This window comes from Ambystoma mexicanum, chromosome 9 (assembly GCF_040938575.1).
Source record: "Ambystoma mexicanum isolate Mex_15411 chromosome 9, UKY_AmexF1_1, whole genome shotgun sequence".
Classification (NCBI taxonomy): domain Eukaryota; kingdom Metazoa; phylum Chordata; class Amphibia; order Caudata; family Ambystomatidae; genus Ambystoma; species Ambystoma mexicanum.
Genome location: NC_090931.1, coordinates 1278045882 through 1278064703, shown reverse-complemented (window position 1 = coordinate 1278064703; position 18822 = coordinate 1278045882). Strand labels below are relative to the sequence as shown.

At 42.8% G+C, this 18822-nt stretch overlaps 1 protein-coding gene across 1 annotated transcript in view; it reads left to right on the top strand.

Annotated features, from left to right (window-relative positions):
• Positions 1 to 1271: 1271 nt before the first annotated feature.
• SCTR (secretin receptor) overlaps positions 1272 to 18822 on the top strand; it is a 590525-nt gene continuing 572974 nt past the window's right edge. The window contains exon 1 of the mRNA XM_069616610.1: positions 1272 to 1681. Coding sequence (XP_069472711.1) covers positions 1430 to 1681 — 252 coding nt within the window. The 5' untranslated portion in view covers positions 1272 to 1429. The remainder of the gene's footprint in view (positions 1682 to 18822) is intronic.

Sequence of the window (18822 nt, the reverse complement as noted above, 5' to 3'; positions counted from 1 at the left end):
GCGCGCCATTATGCACATTTTTGCTAATGGGGTCTAAGACCCTCAAATCCCAAAGCCTTTAAAAGAGGCGGGGCCTACATAATTTATTGACCTAACAGACCCCATCGAATTTCCAATGAAAGGGAGTACATTCTACTTTAAAGTATATATTAAATATAATGTGCTTACAAATATTGACCAAAATAAATATATTCATAGATAAAAACTTCAAACCAAAATAGGTCACCGCACCATGCAGTCCCATAGACCATTTGAAAGCAATCTGTGATTCTTATGTACTAATTATCATCACTGCAATGACAATATTTTAATATAATGTTACAAAGGAGTGTGGGAGCCCCTCTACACTATACATAGATAATCGAACCTGTCTGAAAACAAACTAATTCAAAAGTATTTAACTGGATGATGTACTTATAAACATGACCGACAGTGGTATATACTGGCGAATTGTCCGTTTGGAGTTCCCTGCAGAGCTGGCTCAAGGGCAACATTTAGAGGTGGCTGGGGATGAGTCCAGGATAGCCCAGGCAGACTTAAAGCCCTGTGTACAGTTTTAAGAGGACAGCTGGTTGCTTCTCACCAGGACTGTGAGGAGTACCGTAGTCACTTCTCAGTGGCGAAGCTAAACGGCGAGATCTCCCAGCCCTGCTTTTCATTTGAATTATGGCACTTGCCGATTTTTCTTTCCCATTTTAAATTTAGGAAATCTCAAAGTGCCAACCCTTCTCACGCCTTTTATAGGGGGAACTTCAGAGCTCTGTATACAATTTTGGGGGGGACAGCAGTCCACTTCTCAGCCGGGTTGCAATACACTTGCATGGCGTCTTTTGGTCAATGTTGAGGACAGCTGCCATAAGGTTAATGTGACAGCACCTCGCGCGGCTCTACCTTTAATGGGAGCGAAGGGACGCAACCTGGCTATTCTAGCAAGGACATTCTCAGCGCGGATGCGATTGTCACTATAAAGAAATGTATAGAATTATATATATATATATATTTTAAAGTTCAATAGATACACGTACTACCAGAAAAAACAACTCTGATGAAATGCAGCAGTCACTTCTCCGAGTGGCTGGCCGCTGAATGATGGGTGTGCTTTTGTCGCGAGGAGAAGTTTGAAGTCCTCGATTCCCGCTGTTGGTAGCGCGGCCGCGTTCAGCCCCTTTTCAGTGCTCTCGGCCCCACTGCATTCGGTGCAGGCACAGAGATGCTTTTCCCCGGGAAGTAATCTTGCGTAGCGCTGCAGCAGAGGAATGCCGGCAGGAGAGGACCGGCTTTGACGCTGCTGCCTCTTGAGTTTTGAGAGGTCGCCTTTGTGGGCGGGATCAGCTTTGATGGACGGCCCCCTCCCGGGTCCGCAGTGGCCCGGCACCGAATGGGCAGAAAGGACCCGCGCCCCGCAATGAGTGACAGGTAACAGTGGCGCATGTTAAAGAGTCAGTCCGTGGGGCTTAGCGGAAAGGGGCTTTGGGGTCGGTTCTGCGGCCGGACAGAAGCTGCCCTCCCTGCAATTGAAGTAAGACCGGCGGTGCGTGAGAGGCGCAGTCTGAGCCGGGCGGGCTGTGCCCCCTTAACCCCGCAGGCTGAAGCTCCACGGGGCGCACTGAGGCAAGCCCAGCAGAGCGTCACAATGTGGGGGGTCCTGCTGCTCTCCTTCTTCATTGCAAGCACGTCTGCTGTAAGTTATAAGCCTTATTCTTTTTAAACTAATATCTAATAGCAATGCGTCTCGTGCAGAAATCAGTATCGCATGCATGCCCTTTGACTCGCCTTCGTCACGGAGACAACCCATAGCTCTGCGTTATTTTTATAAGGGACTAAACCAACTTTCGAAATTTCGTTTATCACAACTAGTGTGACAGACACTTGCCACACAGGCCAAGCACACCTCTGCCACCCCGTGTCCCCATTAGAGATGCTGCAGCCTTTGCTGCTTTGCCATTTCACCCTCCTGCCCCGAGGAAGTGGCTGGACCCTGTCACAAGAAGAGAGCCATCTTTATGGGAGAGCGACAAGGAGCACTTTCCCCGGCCCGCAGCCTGGAGTGTGGCCCCACAACTTAGTCTACATGATCTGAAGGCGCCTGTTCAGTGGTAGAAGTGTGCCGAAAAAAGTAGTGGAACTGTGGTCTCGGCAGGGGAGAGGGTAGGCGGAAACATAGAACAACACGTGACCAGGTGCTGCAGCGGGGCATTGCAATAGTCTTAAGTGAAGAGTAACTAAGGCTACACAACTTTACACTTGCACAGGGACATGAATGGGCAAATAGGGCGGCAAAAAGTAGAGGGGTTGGTAAACAGAAAAAAGTAAAAGTACTGGAACACCGCTCCCGACCGTTCCCGCTCACTTCGATCACTGCGCCTGCTCCCATTGCTTACCAAACTTAAATAGCACATGCCAGGATATGTTATCGTGTGTTGCTGAGGCTGAGGCTGCGGCTGCAAACCTGTTGCCTGTCTCTGGTTAAGTACACTCTGATCAATTCATCCTGGAATGCTTTCTGTGCACACTGCGCCCTATGCCTAGTTTGTGCGCGCACTAGAACTCCAGTAGCACTCCCACCCTTCTGTGGGAATTATATCGATCATGTGCAACAAGTAAAGTTAACATGCATATTCATATATTTGAATGCCATGATGTTTCACAAGATAGCTCAGTGTGTTAAGCACTCTTTGCAGAGGTCTGTGTTCATATGCAAGATTACAATAACAAATCACAGCAAGGCCCACCACGTCTGAAGTTGATATACCTACATGCATATTTACTTTGCTTTGTAGCACAACAGATGCTATTATCATGATTGTGCCTGCACCAGACAGTGATTGCTACAGAATTTAACATGGTAATGTGAGGTGAAGGTCTACACCTGTGTTTGTTCAGCTGGGGAGTTGTAAAACCTACGCAGCCACCTGCAATGATGAGCATAAAGTGTTAGTGCGAGAGGTGATTAGGTCTCCAAATTGAAGATTGCGGAACTACACCATTTCTGCTTGTATCATGGCTTTGCTAGCAGATACAGTGATCCTGGACAAATCATCTTATATCACTGACATTACTGTGCTGTCTTCTGTGAACAGGTTTGTTGTCTCACATGCCGGTGGCATCCTTTAGCCCATTACCTGACCTTTCTTTTTATGTAGGCCATTTGGTGGAAGGAGTTCTAGTCAGAAGAGAGCGGACTAGATATTGCAAGCCACTGGCAGGCATATTTTGCTCATTTTACACAAAAACATTTTTGATTTCTTTGTACAATTCAAAGGTTTTTCTGCACGTTTATAAACAACAATTTCACATGCCTGTGCTTTGGGCTTATTTAAAGTTTTAAAATATAAAAGAGAAACCCAGATTAAACATTGTAAGCTCACATCAATTAGTATGCTGGTACTTACACACGTTGCTTGTTGATGGAGACAATAAGCCTCATTCCGAGATTGGAGGTAGCCATGGCGCTATTTGCGCCATGGCTGCCGCCAATAATGGGTCAGGCGCCGTTCTTGTTCAATGGGGACTTACTGGTCCATTCCGACCCTGGAGGTTCCGGTAAGTCCCCATTGAACAAACCATTCCCCATTCCCATTTGAGCCCAGATAGGGCTCAAATGGGAATGGGGAGGGCGCTAATAACAAACTCGCTGGTAGCAAGCCCGTTATTAGCGCCCTGGTCCCTTAGCGGGACCCGTAAAGCACACGTCCCTTACGGTTCCCACTAAGGGACCTCGGAATTGGGCGGTAGGCGATTACTGGCACCGGTCTCCTTACCGGTGCTGGTAATCCCTTACCGCCCAACTCATAATGACCCCCAATGATGCTACAATCATTCCAATTTTGCATAATATGCTGCTATAACTTTTCTTTTTTTTTAAATTGTCATGTTAGGTTATGTGATATGTGTACTTTCCAAGTCAGTTCTATAAAATTGGATTATTTGAGTTCATGGTGCGAACTCTAAAAGAAATTGCGTGTTCTCCGCGCATGTTCAATGTAATAATGTCCCTGCAAAAAACTGCAATTCTTTGGTGACTTTTTTGCCAGGTGACACTATTACATGGAACCCAAATGCATGGCATCTTTTGGTCAATTTTGAGCACAGCTGCTATAACATTAACGTGACAGCACGTCATTTCGCATTGTGTCTGCTCTACCTTTAATAGGAGTGAAGGTCACTTCTGAGCCTGACTGTTCTAGCGAGGACATTCTCAGCGCGGATGCGGTGGTTACTGTAAAGAAATGCATAAATATATATATATTTTTAAAATGCAATCGATAAAAGTGCTACGAGAAAAAATGTACTGCAGGAGGCACTTCTCAGATGTATTATTATTATTATTAGTATGGCATTTATAGAGCACTGAACCAGCTGTGAGAATCAGCGGAGTGTTTTACAGAGGTACACAACAATACAGATACACAACAGAACACTTACAAGGGTATACAGTGGTGCAGATGCGTAACGGAGCGCTTTTCAGAGCCAGAGGTAACAACAGAACAGTGGGGGTTAGGATACAGAGGGACACAGAGGAGGGGTACAGCGTCACAGGGTGGCAGGGAGGAGAAGGGTGGACGGCATCTGGCGAGTCAGGTGGTGCGGGTCCATGTGTTGTGCTAGGTGTTGAGTAGGAGAGACTCCTTCAAGAGGTGGGTCTTCAGTTATTTTCTGAATTGTGGCAGCGTAGGGGCGAGTCTGATGCTGAAAGGGAGGAGGGTCCATAGTAATGGGGCATAGGCAGAGATGGCTTGTTTTCTGGTCCTTTCCTTCTAGCAGAGTGGTTGAATGATGTCCTTTCAATGGGGATTTTAAGACCCTCATATACGTTGAGGTCTACTTTCAAATCCCAGATGTTGTGAGGAGAAGTTTGAGGTTCACGATTAGCGTTGTTGGTGGCACGGCTGCTTTCAGCTATTTTTCAGTGCTCTCGGCCTCAGTGTATTCGGTGTCAAGACACAGATGGTTTTATTTGCTCTGGAAGGCAAGCTGCCTTTTTCCGGGAAGTAATCTTAAGTGAAAGCTTGTCAGGAGGGTGGTTGACAGTAATGTTCTGTGTGAATGCGTAGTATGTGAGGGATAGAATGTTGGTGGGTGTTATGTGGTAGAATGTGGAGAGAGCCTGGAGAATGACAGTTGAAGGTGGATGGCAGAGGGAGCACAGGGTAATTTGGTCTTCAAATAAAGAAGCATTGATTATTCTATACAGACTCTGTTATCTTTTAAGGTAAGTTACAACAATCAGAGATGAGCTGACCAACGACTGATTAAGGACCTGCGCAATAAGTATAGGTGGACGTTTTGCATTGAAGCTCCCTCTGGGTCATATTGTCTGATGATCCTGGGCCACAAAGGAGTAATAAGTAAGGTGCAGCGCGGCAGAGAGTAGCGTTCGCTGTTAAAAACAAGTACTTACTTCTGTGCCATTAAGACTTTGCTGACAATGTTAAGCACTGTAGCGTCACAGTGAGGACACATATTAGAGTAAATGACCCAAAAACGTCAAGCAATGTGCCTCCATTTTCAATACATTTTCAATAGATTCAATGGCCAGGCAGGGATCAACATTCATCCTGAAGTGCCTCTTCTTCACAGTACTTTGAAAGGGATAACAGTGCACCCTCCAGAAATTTTTTTCCCAAATCCTGGTCAGCTCAATGTTTTGTGGCCAGAATGGAGAGAATATTGGAAGAGCTATATTAAAACTGTTGAACAAGCTGGTATATCACCACTAAAGAAGAAACTACTGTTATTACATGCTTTAGGGCTTGAAGGGCAGTGCAAATATAGGGAGTTGCTGGAATTGACTGGTGATGAAGCTGGTGACATTGATGAATATGAGAAAGCTTTAAGGCAATTGGATAAGTATTATGCCCCAGAGATAAATGTCGCGATTAATAGGTACAACTTCTACACTAGGTTGCAAAAAGAGGAAGAAACAGCGGAGGAGAAGCTAGCTCACACCTGTTGATTTGGTTCAGGCATCACATTCGATGAGTTAATAAGAGATCCGATTATAATCCACACTAAACACTGGTTGGTTCAAGATCGGTTGTGGATGGTGGGTAATCCCTCATTATCGGAAGCTGTGGCAATTGCAAAGAGGGTTGAACACAATCACCTTTGTTCGAAGGAGATTAAGCATAAGAAAATTGAAGTTATACAAGATCAAACTGTCGGCCAAGGCCAAGCAACGCCAAGTCAAGAGTCTCGAGAACAATCTATTGTGAATATTATGAGAAGTAAGAGAGATAAAGAAGATGCTGATGAAGCAAGTGCAAGACAGTCTATGTTGAAAGATCAGGGTCGTAGAGAAAACAAGAGAGGTATGCAGGGACGTCAATTCAGCAAAATGCCAGGGTTAGCGGAAGTGACGTCACACGACCTTTGACCCCCTGATGACATCACAGGAAGTGATGTCATTTGACCCCACCCCAAAGTGATATCGCGGGAAGCGATGGAACATGACCTTTCACCTGTTGACAAAACAGGAAGTGGCATCACATAGCATTGTACACTACGAAAAATATGATTACGATATCACTATAATGTGATGTACATTTTATACAAGAATGGATAGCCATATGTATTGTTAAGATCAGTGTGTATAGGCCCATGTTACCAAATTACTGTGAATGCAAGCAGACGTCCATGACCAAATGATAATGATGTGTTATTATATAGCACTTATGCTTAAACGCTTTATATAGAAAAAGTATACACCCAATATCACCCAACCTGTGTTGGTACTCATTTATCGACCTCAGAAGGATGAAAGGCTGAGTTGAGGCGTTTAAGAACAGACTATATCAGTGACTCACCCCCTGAAGTGTGCCTGAAATAAACCTTTAATGAGTCTTGAAATAATTGAATAGAATTGCAGAAAGACACATTATTTGGAAATTCCTATTCTTTCTTATTCAGGGTCAGTGCTGAAAGTGTTAGGCTTGTGGCACTCCTGTTCTTATTTTTCTTCTTTTTTTAAGGGGCCTGAACAAGAAAGTCCGCCACTCCAGAAGCAAAGAGCCGCATGGTGCTGGCCACAGCCCAGGAGCTTGCATTACAAAAAATAAAAGAAAAAGTTTTTATTTTTTTAGAGGTCGCAAGGTAGACCTCAGAGGTCGCAGTTACGACCTCTGACGACCCCTAGATGACGTCCCTGGAGGTATAAAGCACACTGGATTCAAGAATGAGAGCAGAGATGAAGGTAGATGCTTTAAATGCGGCAAGGCAGGACATTATGCTAATTCCAGAAACTATCCAGCCATTAATCAGACATGTGCAATTTGTAGAATGAGGGGGCATATTGCAGTGGTCTGTAGAAATAAAAAAAGGTGTAATTTGTACAAGAAGACACAGGTTCAGAAGAGGAATGTGTAGTAGTAGTAGTTCGTGAACCAGCTGGTGGGGATTTAAAATGCTCCAGATGTGACATTTTGATAGAAAATTGGGAATTATCTCTCATGGTGGAAAATCAATCATTTCACAGTAACAGTAAAACACATTATACAAATTCAGAGCACAAAGATATAAAATCGATGCTAACATGAGCTAAAAAGCTAGAAATCCAATGACCCAACCCCGAGTTAGCTCGATAGATTTGAGTGCCAGTGTCTAGATGCAGTTCCGTTTTCTCTGTTGATACGCCTGTCTGAGTGCTACTTTACATAGACAGCATGCATGTCGACTCGACTTCAGAATCTTGACGCTTTTCGGCTGATTTGATTGGCCATCACTTTTCCTGGATCCCTTTGATAACAGACACAGCATCAGGACAGAGAGGAGATGCAGCTCACCAGCCGGGTCTCTTCACAACGCCGCCAATCTCGAACTAAGCGCGGTTCTGCCAGCTTATATTGCTCGTTAAAGCGGAATGCAGTTGAACGATTTATGAACAGTTCACTTAGCAAAACTAAGAGAACGGCAGGTGTCGTGGCTGCGTCCCTAGACCCAGGCAAAACCGAGGCTCGTCTGAACGAATCTGTTTAGTATAGTGGTTCACAACTGTTTGTGTTCCCAGCTTGATGCGGAAAGGTTTGCGCGTGTTAGAAGAGGGCTCTGGTTTCCAAGTGGTGTTGCACTAAGTAGCAGAGACACACATTGCTTTGTGGTGTGCAATATCGGAACGGTCCTTATTCTGTATGAAGCAACACTAAAGCCAGTTACAGCATAAGTCAGGCTCTTTGAAGAGCGTACCCTGTGAAGTAAATCACTCTTACCAAATGACAGTTCGCAAATGTTTAAAGATTCACAATTTTGACTGGGTATGCACTGTAATATTAAATGAGTTGCCCACTATCACAAACGCTGGTTAAGCGGTGAACCTGGGATTTGAGCCAAGTCTGCCATTTTGGCACCTGACCGCATTGCCTCTCAATTATTGTCAGACAGTAATGTGAAATTATTTGGGAATATTTATTTTATTTATTTCAATAGTTTTTTTTTATAACACGCCTAATACCATATCAGAGTTCAGGTTTCTAAGTGTGAATAATCTGGGACTCTGTGGCTTGGAGTGGTCTTGCTTCCAAGACCAGCATGTTGACCCTGTGCTATCCTCTGTTCACATCCTGACGTTCAAGAAATAAAAAAAATGTCTTGAATTGTAGACCTGAATTAGAAAGCACACAAATTACAAGAGAAACCACCATGCCATCTTCCCTCCCCACATCTGCAAAGAGGATAGCCCCGAGAACTCTTACCATCGTGCTTTTTCTCTATTTACTTTGCAAACTTCGATATTCTTGCAGTGCAAAGGTCCTTCATGTGATGGGCTCCTAATGTATGTTAGTATACTGGAAACCTTTAATAAAAATAATTAAAAAAATATATACAAAAAATAAAAATGATATGCAAACTGCCTGAATGTAGCCTAATTTTTTCCATCATAAATTAAAGTGTACAAGTACCAGAATACTGATTAATGCAAACTAGGTAATCTCACCAAGGTTTTAATACGGAATGTTGAACATTTAGGGGCACACATAAAAGATAAACTGTGATAAGGTCACCTGCTTATTTCACACAGATGTGCAGATTGTTATTCATGACGTGAAGAAGACACTCTGAAATCCTAGAATAAAGCAAACTGTTTACGTGCCAAATCAGCAGACCTCAAAAAAGTTTGTCAGAGGACAGTGACATTTGGTCAGCTTTCTTCTTCACGCTAAATCCCTTTCAACTTAAATCAGCTGAAGAACGTCGCAAAAATGCAAGAAGGCAAACTTTATTTTACCTGAAGACTGCACAGTACTATAGAGTGGGAAAAGATGATCGGTCCAGGACCACAGTATTGTCTGGTGGCAAAGCTGGGATTTGAACCTTGACAGTTGGTTCCAATGTCTGAATTTTGATTACCTAACCATATCTCCAGAGGCATATGTAGAGGAGCAGGTGGATGCATTCACCCTAGCTCCCACCCCCTCACCACCGTCATACTGGAACAGTAGGAGAAGGGCTATATGGGGGATAACATGTATTGGTCCTATACCACATCGAGTGTGTGAGAGACGTTATGCACTCAGACAGCCATACAGAATATATCCTTGCACTGAAAGTGTGTAAGGATGTCGCATGTCAGGAGGTCAGCATGCACCCATGGACATCAAGGAACGTTAAAGAGAAATCTGACAAGGGCAGAGTGATGTAATGAAGAGGATATAGGAACCTATGGTGAAACGATATGAAAATATTTAAGAGTGACAATGTAACTGAAGCACCAAGAGAAACATGTACCGAAAGCTCAAGTAATCGTGAACACAAAGAAGATGAAGTAACTTACTGATCAATAACTGTAAATATGCAGTAAGGCACGGTAGAAAGGAAACATATAGAGGCTTGCTATAGAAGAATATAAAACGTGGCAAGGACAGCCATAATAGGAAAATGGACACCGGCTCACGTCAAATACAACCAATCTACCCCAGAGACAGACTAAAGTTGCAGAATCAGGCGAGGCTGGAAATCAGGTACACTATGTTGGCAAGGGATCAAGGATGCTATTTTAAGGGATAATTGCAAGGCACAAGGGAAGTTAACCAAGATAAGCTATGAACGAAAGGAACATTGCTCTCAGATTAAAGAAGAAGAAAACATCTGCAACAGCCAAGTATTGGACAATTTAAAGTGTTTGACGTCTATGCAAGATAGAGTGAGCAAGTCTCTAGAGGCCAAGAGGAGTAACAGCACCCTGCATAATTGAATCAAATAGCAGTAAATAAGAGGCTGAAATTGACACATTCGTGGTCTCTTCACATGTGACTCAGAAGTCGAAGACAAGGGCTATTCATTAGAGCCTCAGACGAAGATAGTGGTGTGCTCACACTCCCTTGAATGTTCCAGGGCAGTGAGCAGGCTGCAAGGTCAACTACAGAAGGAAGACTTTGGCGTATGGCCAACTGATGAGAGATGATGGACTAATTGGGAAAAAGGGGAGTAGTGTGACGGGATTCAAACACCAACGTTTCGTTTCACATACGTGCTGCTAAAGAGCCGAAAGTCCAAGGTTGGGAAAGCATGCCAACCAAACAGTGGCTTTGAGGGACAACTGAACATACAATGTTGTATAGACCAATCCATTGCCATTGTGTCTGCCCTATTCGGCACTATATGCATTTAGAGGCTGTTCAAGGTGTGCCCTACAGATAAGGGATAACCAATGATGTACTAATTCGTATATGTTCTATATGTAGATATGTTTCCTTCACCAATCCCTTCCCTCAATAGGTTTTATAATTGCCATGTAAAACGACATCATAGATGACGTATAATGGGGTATTAAGACCTCTGTGTAAGCAAGCTACTTTGTGAGTCTGCTTGCATCAGTCCGATGCCTGTCAGTTCTCCCTGCTTTATTAGATGAGAATAAAATAGTACTTTGCCATATTCCTTGGGTCTGTCCGATTATCTGGTCTGAGGTCATTATTTGTAATTCCATTTAGCACAAAAGACGTTTCAAGATGCTAGAGCACACAACCACAATTTGCAAGGTCTACACTATATCAATGCTATGCAAATATGTATAGTTTATGCTTTCCGATCATATGTATATATGAGTCTACTTTGTGAACACAGATCCCTGCAACAAGTAATTAACATACTCAGCTATTTTGTTGACCACAGTAGTACTGAAACCTATCAATGTGCATTTCAAAAGTTGTTATTGCACATGATCGGTACATTCCCCAATGGGCAGTGAAACCTGTACACTAGTTGTGCTATAGTGAACACACAAACTATATGTACTAAGGTAATGCAGAATCATTTTCAGGATTAATTGATCTGATTGGAACTACAAAAGCCAAACAGCAGTATCAGAGCCTTAGCTGCGATTAATAGACCATTTGTTATTTAGGTTCTGGCCAAAATATTAGATTACTTCCTTGCATCTGCCAGCCATGTGGTGGGTCCCCCTCACTGTTAGGGCCTGGGGCAGATGTCTGTCTCTGATTAAACCGGTTGCACACCTAACATTATGAGTAAAGTGACTTCAACTAAGATCGTTATCTGTTAAAAGAAAAGTGATAGGAGGCCTGCATTATGTATTATAAACTTTACGTATGTATGTCACACGTAAAGAAGTTTCACCCTATCGCCCTATGCGATTGGGAGAGTGTGAACAGTCCTGAGATCCTATCATTAGAACAGTGTGACTCACAACTCGTCTGCAAAGAGCGAACCTGCAAACAATTCTTCTCTTGCCACGCGCCCACCCTGTGGAGCACCATCCCGGCATCAGCTCGTAATGCCCCCCCAATTCTCCAGTTTCACAAATCTCTCAAAATGTGACCTTTTCAGCAACACCCGACAAAGGACTAATCCCAATGGATGCACATACCTACGCACAGACAGCAACTCACCCTACACACCTTGAAACACTTGTGTATAGGCGCGTTATAAATGCCATATCATATCATATCATATCATACTGTGCTACTGTTAAAAGATTCCAGCCCAAATGCTGGCTACCCACACAATGTAAAGCGCTCCACTGCTCTCCAGCTAGGACTGTGCTTTAAACAAAAAAAATACAGCTGTGTGGCCCTATGTCACTGTGAGAGTCTGTACAGCCCTGAGGTCCTATGTCATTGGGAGAGTGCGTTCAGACCTGTGATCCTATGCCACTGGGCGAGTGTGTATAACCCTGCAATCCTATGTCATTGGGAGGGTGCGTTCAGCCCTGCAATCCTATGTCATTGGGAGAGTGAGTACAGTCCTGAAACCCTACGTCATTGGGAGAGTCTACACATCCATGTGATCCTTGGTAATTGGGAAAGTGTTTAGAGTCCTTTCACCTGCAGCCCTCTGAGCCTGTGTAGACACTACAGTCAGACGGCCTATAAGGAATCAGCAACTACCTCACCCACAGGAATACAGCTCAAACGGAACAAGAAGTATTCGAACCAGGATACAGACCCCACTAACCCAACGTCCAAACCTCTGCATACTCAACCCACCCAATACTCACACAACCACCTCTCACCCAGCAATCCGCACACACTTTACCACACTGCATCAACAACACACAAACAACACATAAACAACACCCTCAGCACACAAGGTCTCGCCCGATCCGATGCTCGCACCAAAGCTCAGCGCACGGTGCATAATGAACTGAAGCCGCCAACAGCACACCACGTCCCCCACTCTCCTACTCCCTCTCCACCCGACTAACCCTCCCCGCCCTCCTTCTTGTTTACAGATCGGCCAGAGCGCCTCTGGACCAATTCCATTGGTGACGGTGCACTATATAAGTACCTTTAACATAACATAACAGTGGATACCACCCGTGTGATCGCATATAATTGTGGAAGTGTTTATTGTCCTGCGATTCTGCATCGTTGCTGCCTAGCTGTGAGCATGTATCGGCGGGAGTGCGTGCTATAGAATACCATGATTTTTTCACTTGGCGTGCTCTGCTTCTGCAGTCGCGGGGTTTGTACATTGCCAGAGCACAGGAACTGACTTTCATCCTGATGTTCCCGTCGATAGATTAAAATATTTTCCAAAATAACTTATTTCTGCCGTTTTCCAAGTTTTCCGGTGTTTTCTTAGGAAGGGAAAGATAAGAGCGTGCAGTGTTTCCCGATGTATTGAACGTTGCTTTAACACATATAAATGTACTTCACGGGCACGCATAAGAAACAGAGAAACCTTGTTAATCAATTCTTTTTTTTTTGGTTGGCTGAAAATTTCAACCTTTCAAATATATTAAGTGCATTTACATTTTTAAAAGAAGAGCTAACAATCGTATAATTTGATAAAACAAAATTTTCAGTATCTTAGTTAGAGAATAAAGAAAAAAAACAGAATAAAGATATGGAAGAGAAGTAAGAGACTTGCATAATTACACATGTCTTGTTCAGCTGATTCAGGAGAAAAATTTATTAAAATACTCTTTCCACAATTTGTTATTTAACATACATTTACATATTTGGAATAACCATTTCAAGAAATTGGACCAATGCTATTCTGACAGTAGTTCTTGTGCTAGAAAATATTTGTTGCCACATTTCGTCTGAGTCCACCGGTTTACATAAATCAAACAATTTTACAAGATATAGTTGTCGTTTTGAAACTAGTGCAGGACAATCAACGACTGTATGTTGCAAAGTTTCTTTCTGCAGACTGCTAGAGCAAAAGCGACAAATATTTAGTTCAGGTGCTATTAGACGGCGTCTAGCCATTACATCCAGTGTGTGCCACAAATTTAATCCAAAACGTAGGTATTTGTGTCTTATCAGAGGAGACGGGCATTTGATTAAATAGTCTCACATGTGTCATAATCCTTTACAGCCAAACAGGTAGGTGTCGAAATCCTTGTAAGTCGTACATTTGGTACGACTGTTTATCCAGTCATGTTGGTAGAGTTTTATCTTTGCTCGATTGGGATTCTCTAGCAGAAGGGCTCGAGAAATGTCAGCTTCGGATAAGGCACTTAAGACACGATTTTCGCCATTTCACTGGAAAAAGATGGTTAGATGTTATCAAGTAAAAGGCAACTGTGCTTAGAATATTATTTTCATTCACTCCTAATGAGCATTTCCTGAATAAACTGCACATTTTCCATATAACAAAGGTAAATAATGGTAATAGGCCTAGTTCAAGTCGCAGCATAGGTAGTGGTGTGCAGTTAGGCAGGCAGTTCAATCCACGTTCCCAAAAGCATCCTTCAAGAACATTCCATTTTCGTTGAGCACTATATAAAGTGGTCTCAACACCATGCAGCAGTATTGGGATAACTTTCTGTTGATAAAACATAACAATATGCTTGCATGAGAATTTACCATACTTGTGCAACAAAATCTTAGTCTCTGATATCAGGGTTGTTAATTTGTTATCTAAATTTTGAGCATAGGCAGTCTCAGATATGGTGTAATGAAGGATCATACCAAGGTATTTATATTCAGTCACAATGGTAAGCCCAATGGTTTGTACACCTATAATTGGAGGGTGATGTTTTTTTTTGACACACTAACACTTGTGATTTTTCTAAGTTAATTGTCAAGTTGTTTGTTTCAACATACACTGCCAGGCTATTCAGCAAATTTTGTAAACCTATAGGTGTTTGAGATAATACAATGAGATCGTCAGCGTATAACAACCAAGCTATACGCTGAAGGCCTAGCCTTGGAGCATCGGAGAGAACAGCCGCAACCAGTTCGCCCATATCTAAAATAAATAAGTTAAATAAAATAGATTCCAGTATGCAACCTTTAAGCCACGCTCGGTATTAAAGGAAGCAGAAAGTAAATCTTCCATGAATAGGCGTTCTCGCATAGATGTATCAGAATGTAGATGTTTCACCAATGCTATTAAAGAGGTATGGCAACTCTAACAAGATAGTTTTGTGTACAGGAGCTGTCGGTCAAATGCCATTCGGAAATCGATGAAGGCCATGTAGAGTGATTTATTTTCAATTGCACTTTGTGACTTTAGTATGTTTAAAATATATATTTTTTTTATTATTTGAGCTTTACTCAGTAAAAACTGAGTTTTGTCAAAATCTTCTCATTCCAGTCTACTTGTGTTTACATACAAACATAAGATACCTCCCTCGAAAGGCTGGCCCGGCCTGAGGCTCGAGTTTGGCGACCTTATCTCGAAGCCTAGTGGGCATTAACCCTGGGGATCAATGTTCCGTATCATGGCTCCCTCAATCTTAAGAGTATTTATCTGATCAAAAATCGCCTCGATAATTTTGGCCAGAGCCTGATTCCATCTTGTTTTTTCTCCCGAAATAAGTCTGTTCCAGATTTCATCCTCTTGGTAGATCCACATATTTTCAGCCAAAGAAGGGAGGTATGCTTTTCTTTTTTCCATTGTGAAGGGACACTCAATCGCGAGGTGCTTTAACGTCTCGATAGTTTGGTCGTTTTTACATAGCCGACAATGATTTTCAGTTCCTGCTCCTCTAATAGTTATGATCTCTCTCGTGGGGAGGAGGTTGAGCCTCGCTCTCATGACCAACGTTCTCATCTTCTTGTTTGGAAACTTGACACAATACAATAGGGTTTTTTTCCCCCTATTGAAGGTGGGGGCGAGATGATTCAGGAGTTTATTTCCCACCGCTTCTTCTGTTGTCTCAATCCAATCCATCTCTTCCATCTTTTTTTTAAATTCTTTCTGGATTTTCTTTTAGGTCATTTTCTGCACTTCCAATTCTGAGCAGGTAATTTTTTCTCAGTTTCACCCATTTGTTCAAGGCCACACACTTGCCTGCTTCCATTTCATCTCGTATGGTGTTATAGATGGGAAGGGTGTCTGCCATGATGATTCGTCTATAAAGGCGCATGGCACTTTGATCCACCGTTGATGCTAACGATATAAGGCCCAGCTCTCTTCTTATAGCAGACATGGCGGTAGATTTAGGTAGGCCTAGAACTGTTTTCCAGAGGTAGCCTTCAAGTTTATTCCAGATATTTCGCTGGAGATATAAAGCACACTCTGTTCCATAGGTCAAGGCCGGCACAGCTTTAGCGTTATAAAAAGTTATAGCCGGGATCATGGAAAATTTGCCCTACTTGCGGTCCACTGCTCTGGTTTGCGTTGTTAACCTTTTCACCTTTTCCCAGAGTTGATCGACAAGACTCTTTTCTAGACCCGAACTGTCGACTTGAATCCCCAGATATTTGAAGCTGGTGACGATTTCAATTTTGGCCTCGGCCAGGGTAATCCTTAGATCTTTCATCTTTTTACTGGGAACTTTCTCGAGGACCATGATCTTTGTCTTCGCTTTATTAATTTCCAGATTGTTCTGCTGGATATACGACTCCAAGTTACGGATTTTTCTTTGCAGACCCACCTTCGTCTGATCAATCACAATGATGTCATCTGCATAGAGTAGCCGTGGGATCTCCATTTTCCCGATTTTAGGGGGAAAGGATCGTACTTTTTCCTCGGACCGCTGGTAATCACCTAGAAAAGCAGTGAATAGTACCGGCGCCATCGGGCACCCCTGCTTAACTCCTCGTCTGACATTGATCTCCTCTGAAAGTAAGCCCTGGGAGTTGAGTTTCACTCTAATTTTGGTGTTCGTATGGAGAGCTTTTATGGGCTCCAATATTTGAGAGGGGCAGTTCCAATCTTCTAGCTTTGCCCACAAAGACTGTCTGTCAATCTTATCGAAAGCCTTGGACAAATCCACGAATGCCAGGAACACTTTAGGCGCCCCCTCTTTAACTTTTGCTTTCAATATGTTCAATATGAGGAGATTTATCGAAGTACACCCATTTTTCTGGAATCTGGTTTGTAGTTTGTCTTTGGCCTGGCTATCTTTTTCCCATACTCGAAAGTGGACGAGAAGAAGGATGGCATACAGTTTTCCTAAAATATCCAGAAGGGCGATAGGTCTGTAGCTTGCGGGTTCTTGTCTTGGCCCCTTTTTGTAGATCGGGACGATTACCGCTCTCTGCCACGATTCCGGCACCATGTTTGTTCTTTTACATTCTGCAAAGATTTTACTGATCATTTCAGCCCATTTTTTTGGGGACATTTTCAAGTCTGTGTTTGTGAGACCATCTGGGCCTGGCGCTCTAGAAGTTTTTAGGTTCTGTATCGCTAATTCAATATCCACAGGATTGGAAAGATCGACCCACGTTGACGCTTGGTTTTGGTTCGCTCCTTGAATGACATTAGTTGGGCCATCAAATTCTGCGGTGAAATAACGGATCCAGTTTTCTTTGGCGACAGCGTTAACCATTGGTGCCCAGAGTGGCTTGTTCATTTCTTGTATCAATCCCCAAAACTCGCTAGATTTTTTAGTTTGAAGTTTTTGCATCATCGCCTCCGCATCCAGTTGGTATTGATTTGCTTTGTGATGTTTGTGCCAATTCTTGTAGCCTTTATTTTCTATGCGCCAGTTTTCCCAATCAAGCTCATCGTTGGATTTCTTTGCGATAAATGATTATATTTGGAGCTGTGCCTAGGCCTGCTACAAATCCTGATTGGAATGGATCTCTTTTACACATCTCGAGGGACCAGTTATTCAGGTCTCTTAAAATTAGCCGGCTGAATATTTTCCCTGGGGTATCCAGCAACGTAATTGGCCTATAACTTGCTGGTTGACAGCGATCTCCCTTTTTGTAGATGGGCATTGTAACAGATTGTTTCCATGATGTGGGAATAGATTGTGTGAAATTAATTTGATTGAACATATTCATGAGAATATCGGCCCATAGTTCTGGATGGAGTTTGAGTGCAAAATTGGTTAGGCCATCAGGTCCAGGCGCGCTCGATCTACTGGCATGATTAATAACGTATAATATATCTTCTTTGTCAAAGTTAAGGTAGAAATCCTAGATAGTGCATGTATCAGACACAATGGGAGTTTTCTGGAAGTGAATAGATTTCTTTGACTAGTATTCAATCCACTTTTGTTCTTTAACAGAATTAGCTTGCACAACCACTTGATGTCCTACTATGAATCTATTTTAAAACCTATTTTAATTCACAAAATGTGTTTATTGGATTATTATTTACAACATTAACATCTTGGCAATATTGTACACCTCTCTGAACAGTGTCTTCTAATACCATCTGACAAATGTGGAAAAACAGTAATATCCGCCATGCGCCACTGAGTTCGCGAATCGACCTATACGAATAAAAGAACAGCGCCGAGTCCAGTTGTTGCAAGAGACAGTGCAGTCAACGTGACATGGCCTTAATTCGCATTTCAAAAAGCCCTATGGGGGTTTGTTTGAAAAGCAAACATCTCGAAACTAAAGACAAAACATCATTTTCACTAGTGTTGGAAATGGGAAATAATTGGCGGCGGATCCCACAAGGGCGGGTTTGCGGCGGAGCCCGAGGAGGCAGGGTTTAGGGGGGCTGAGCTGGCAGTTGACCTCCGATCAAAGCAAATGTCCAAAATAATAGTTTAAACTGCACTATTTCTTTCATGCTGCTTCTTTTCCAAACTATACATCAATTCCACTTTAAACTACTTCCATGGCACTGGTGATCAATAGTTTCTTTAAAATACACAATTTCCATCCCATCTTATAATCCTTCCCCTTGGGTACTATTCAAACATGGTGATTTCTGTTTGCCATAAATAACGTTTTCTTTTACTTGAACCCACACCCCACAAAGCTCCTGCAGCTCCCCTCTGAAAGCAGTTGGCTGGCTGCATCGTGTGTGATAGTTTCAATGTTAATAAGGCTATTTATTTATTCATGCAATGTTTGTCGGATAACTGTATATTTATTTATGCAATGTTGGTCGGATACAGATATCCGACCAACATTGGATAAATAAATAAATAATCAGGGTCCATGTATCTGACAAAAATGGCATACATAAATAAATAAATAAACCGGGTCGTGGCAGAGAACT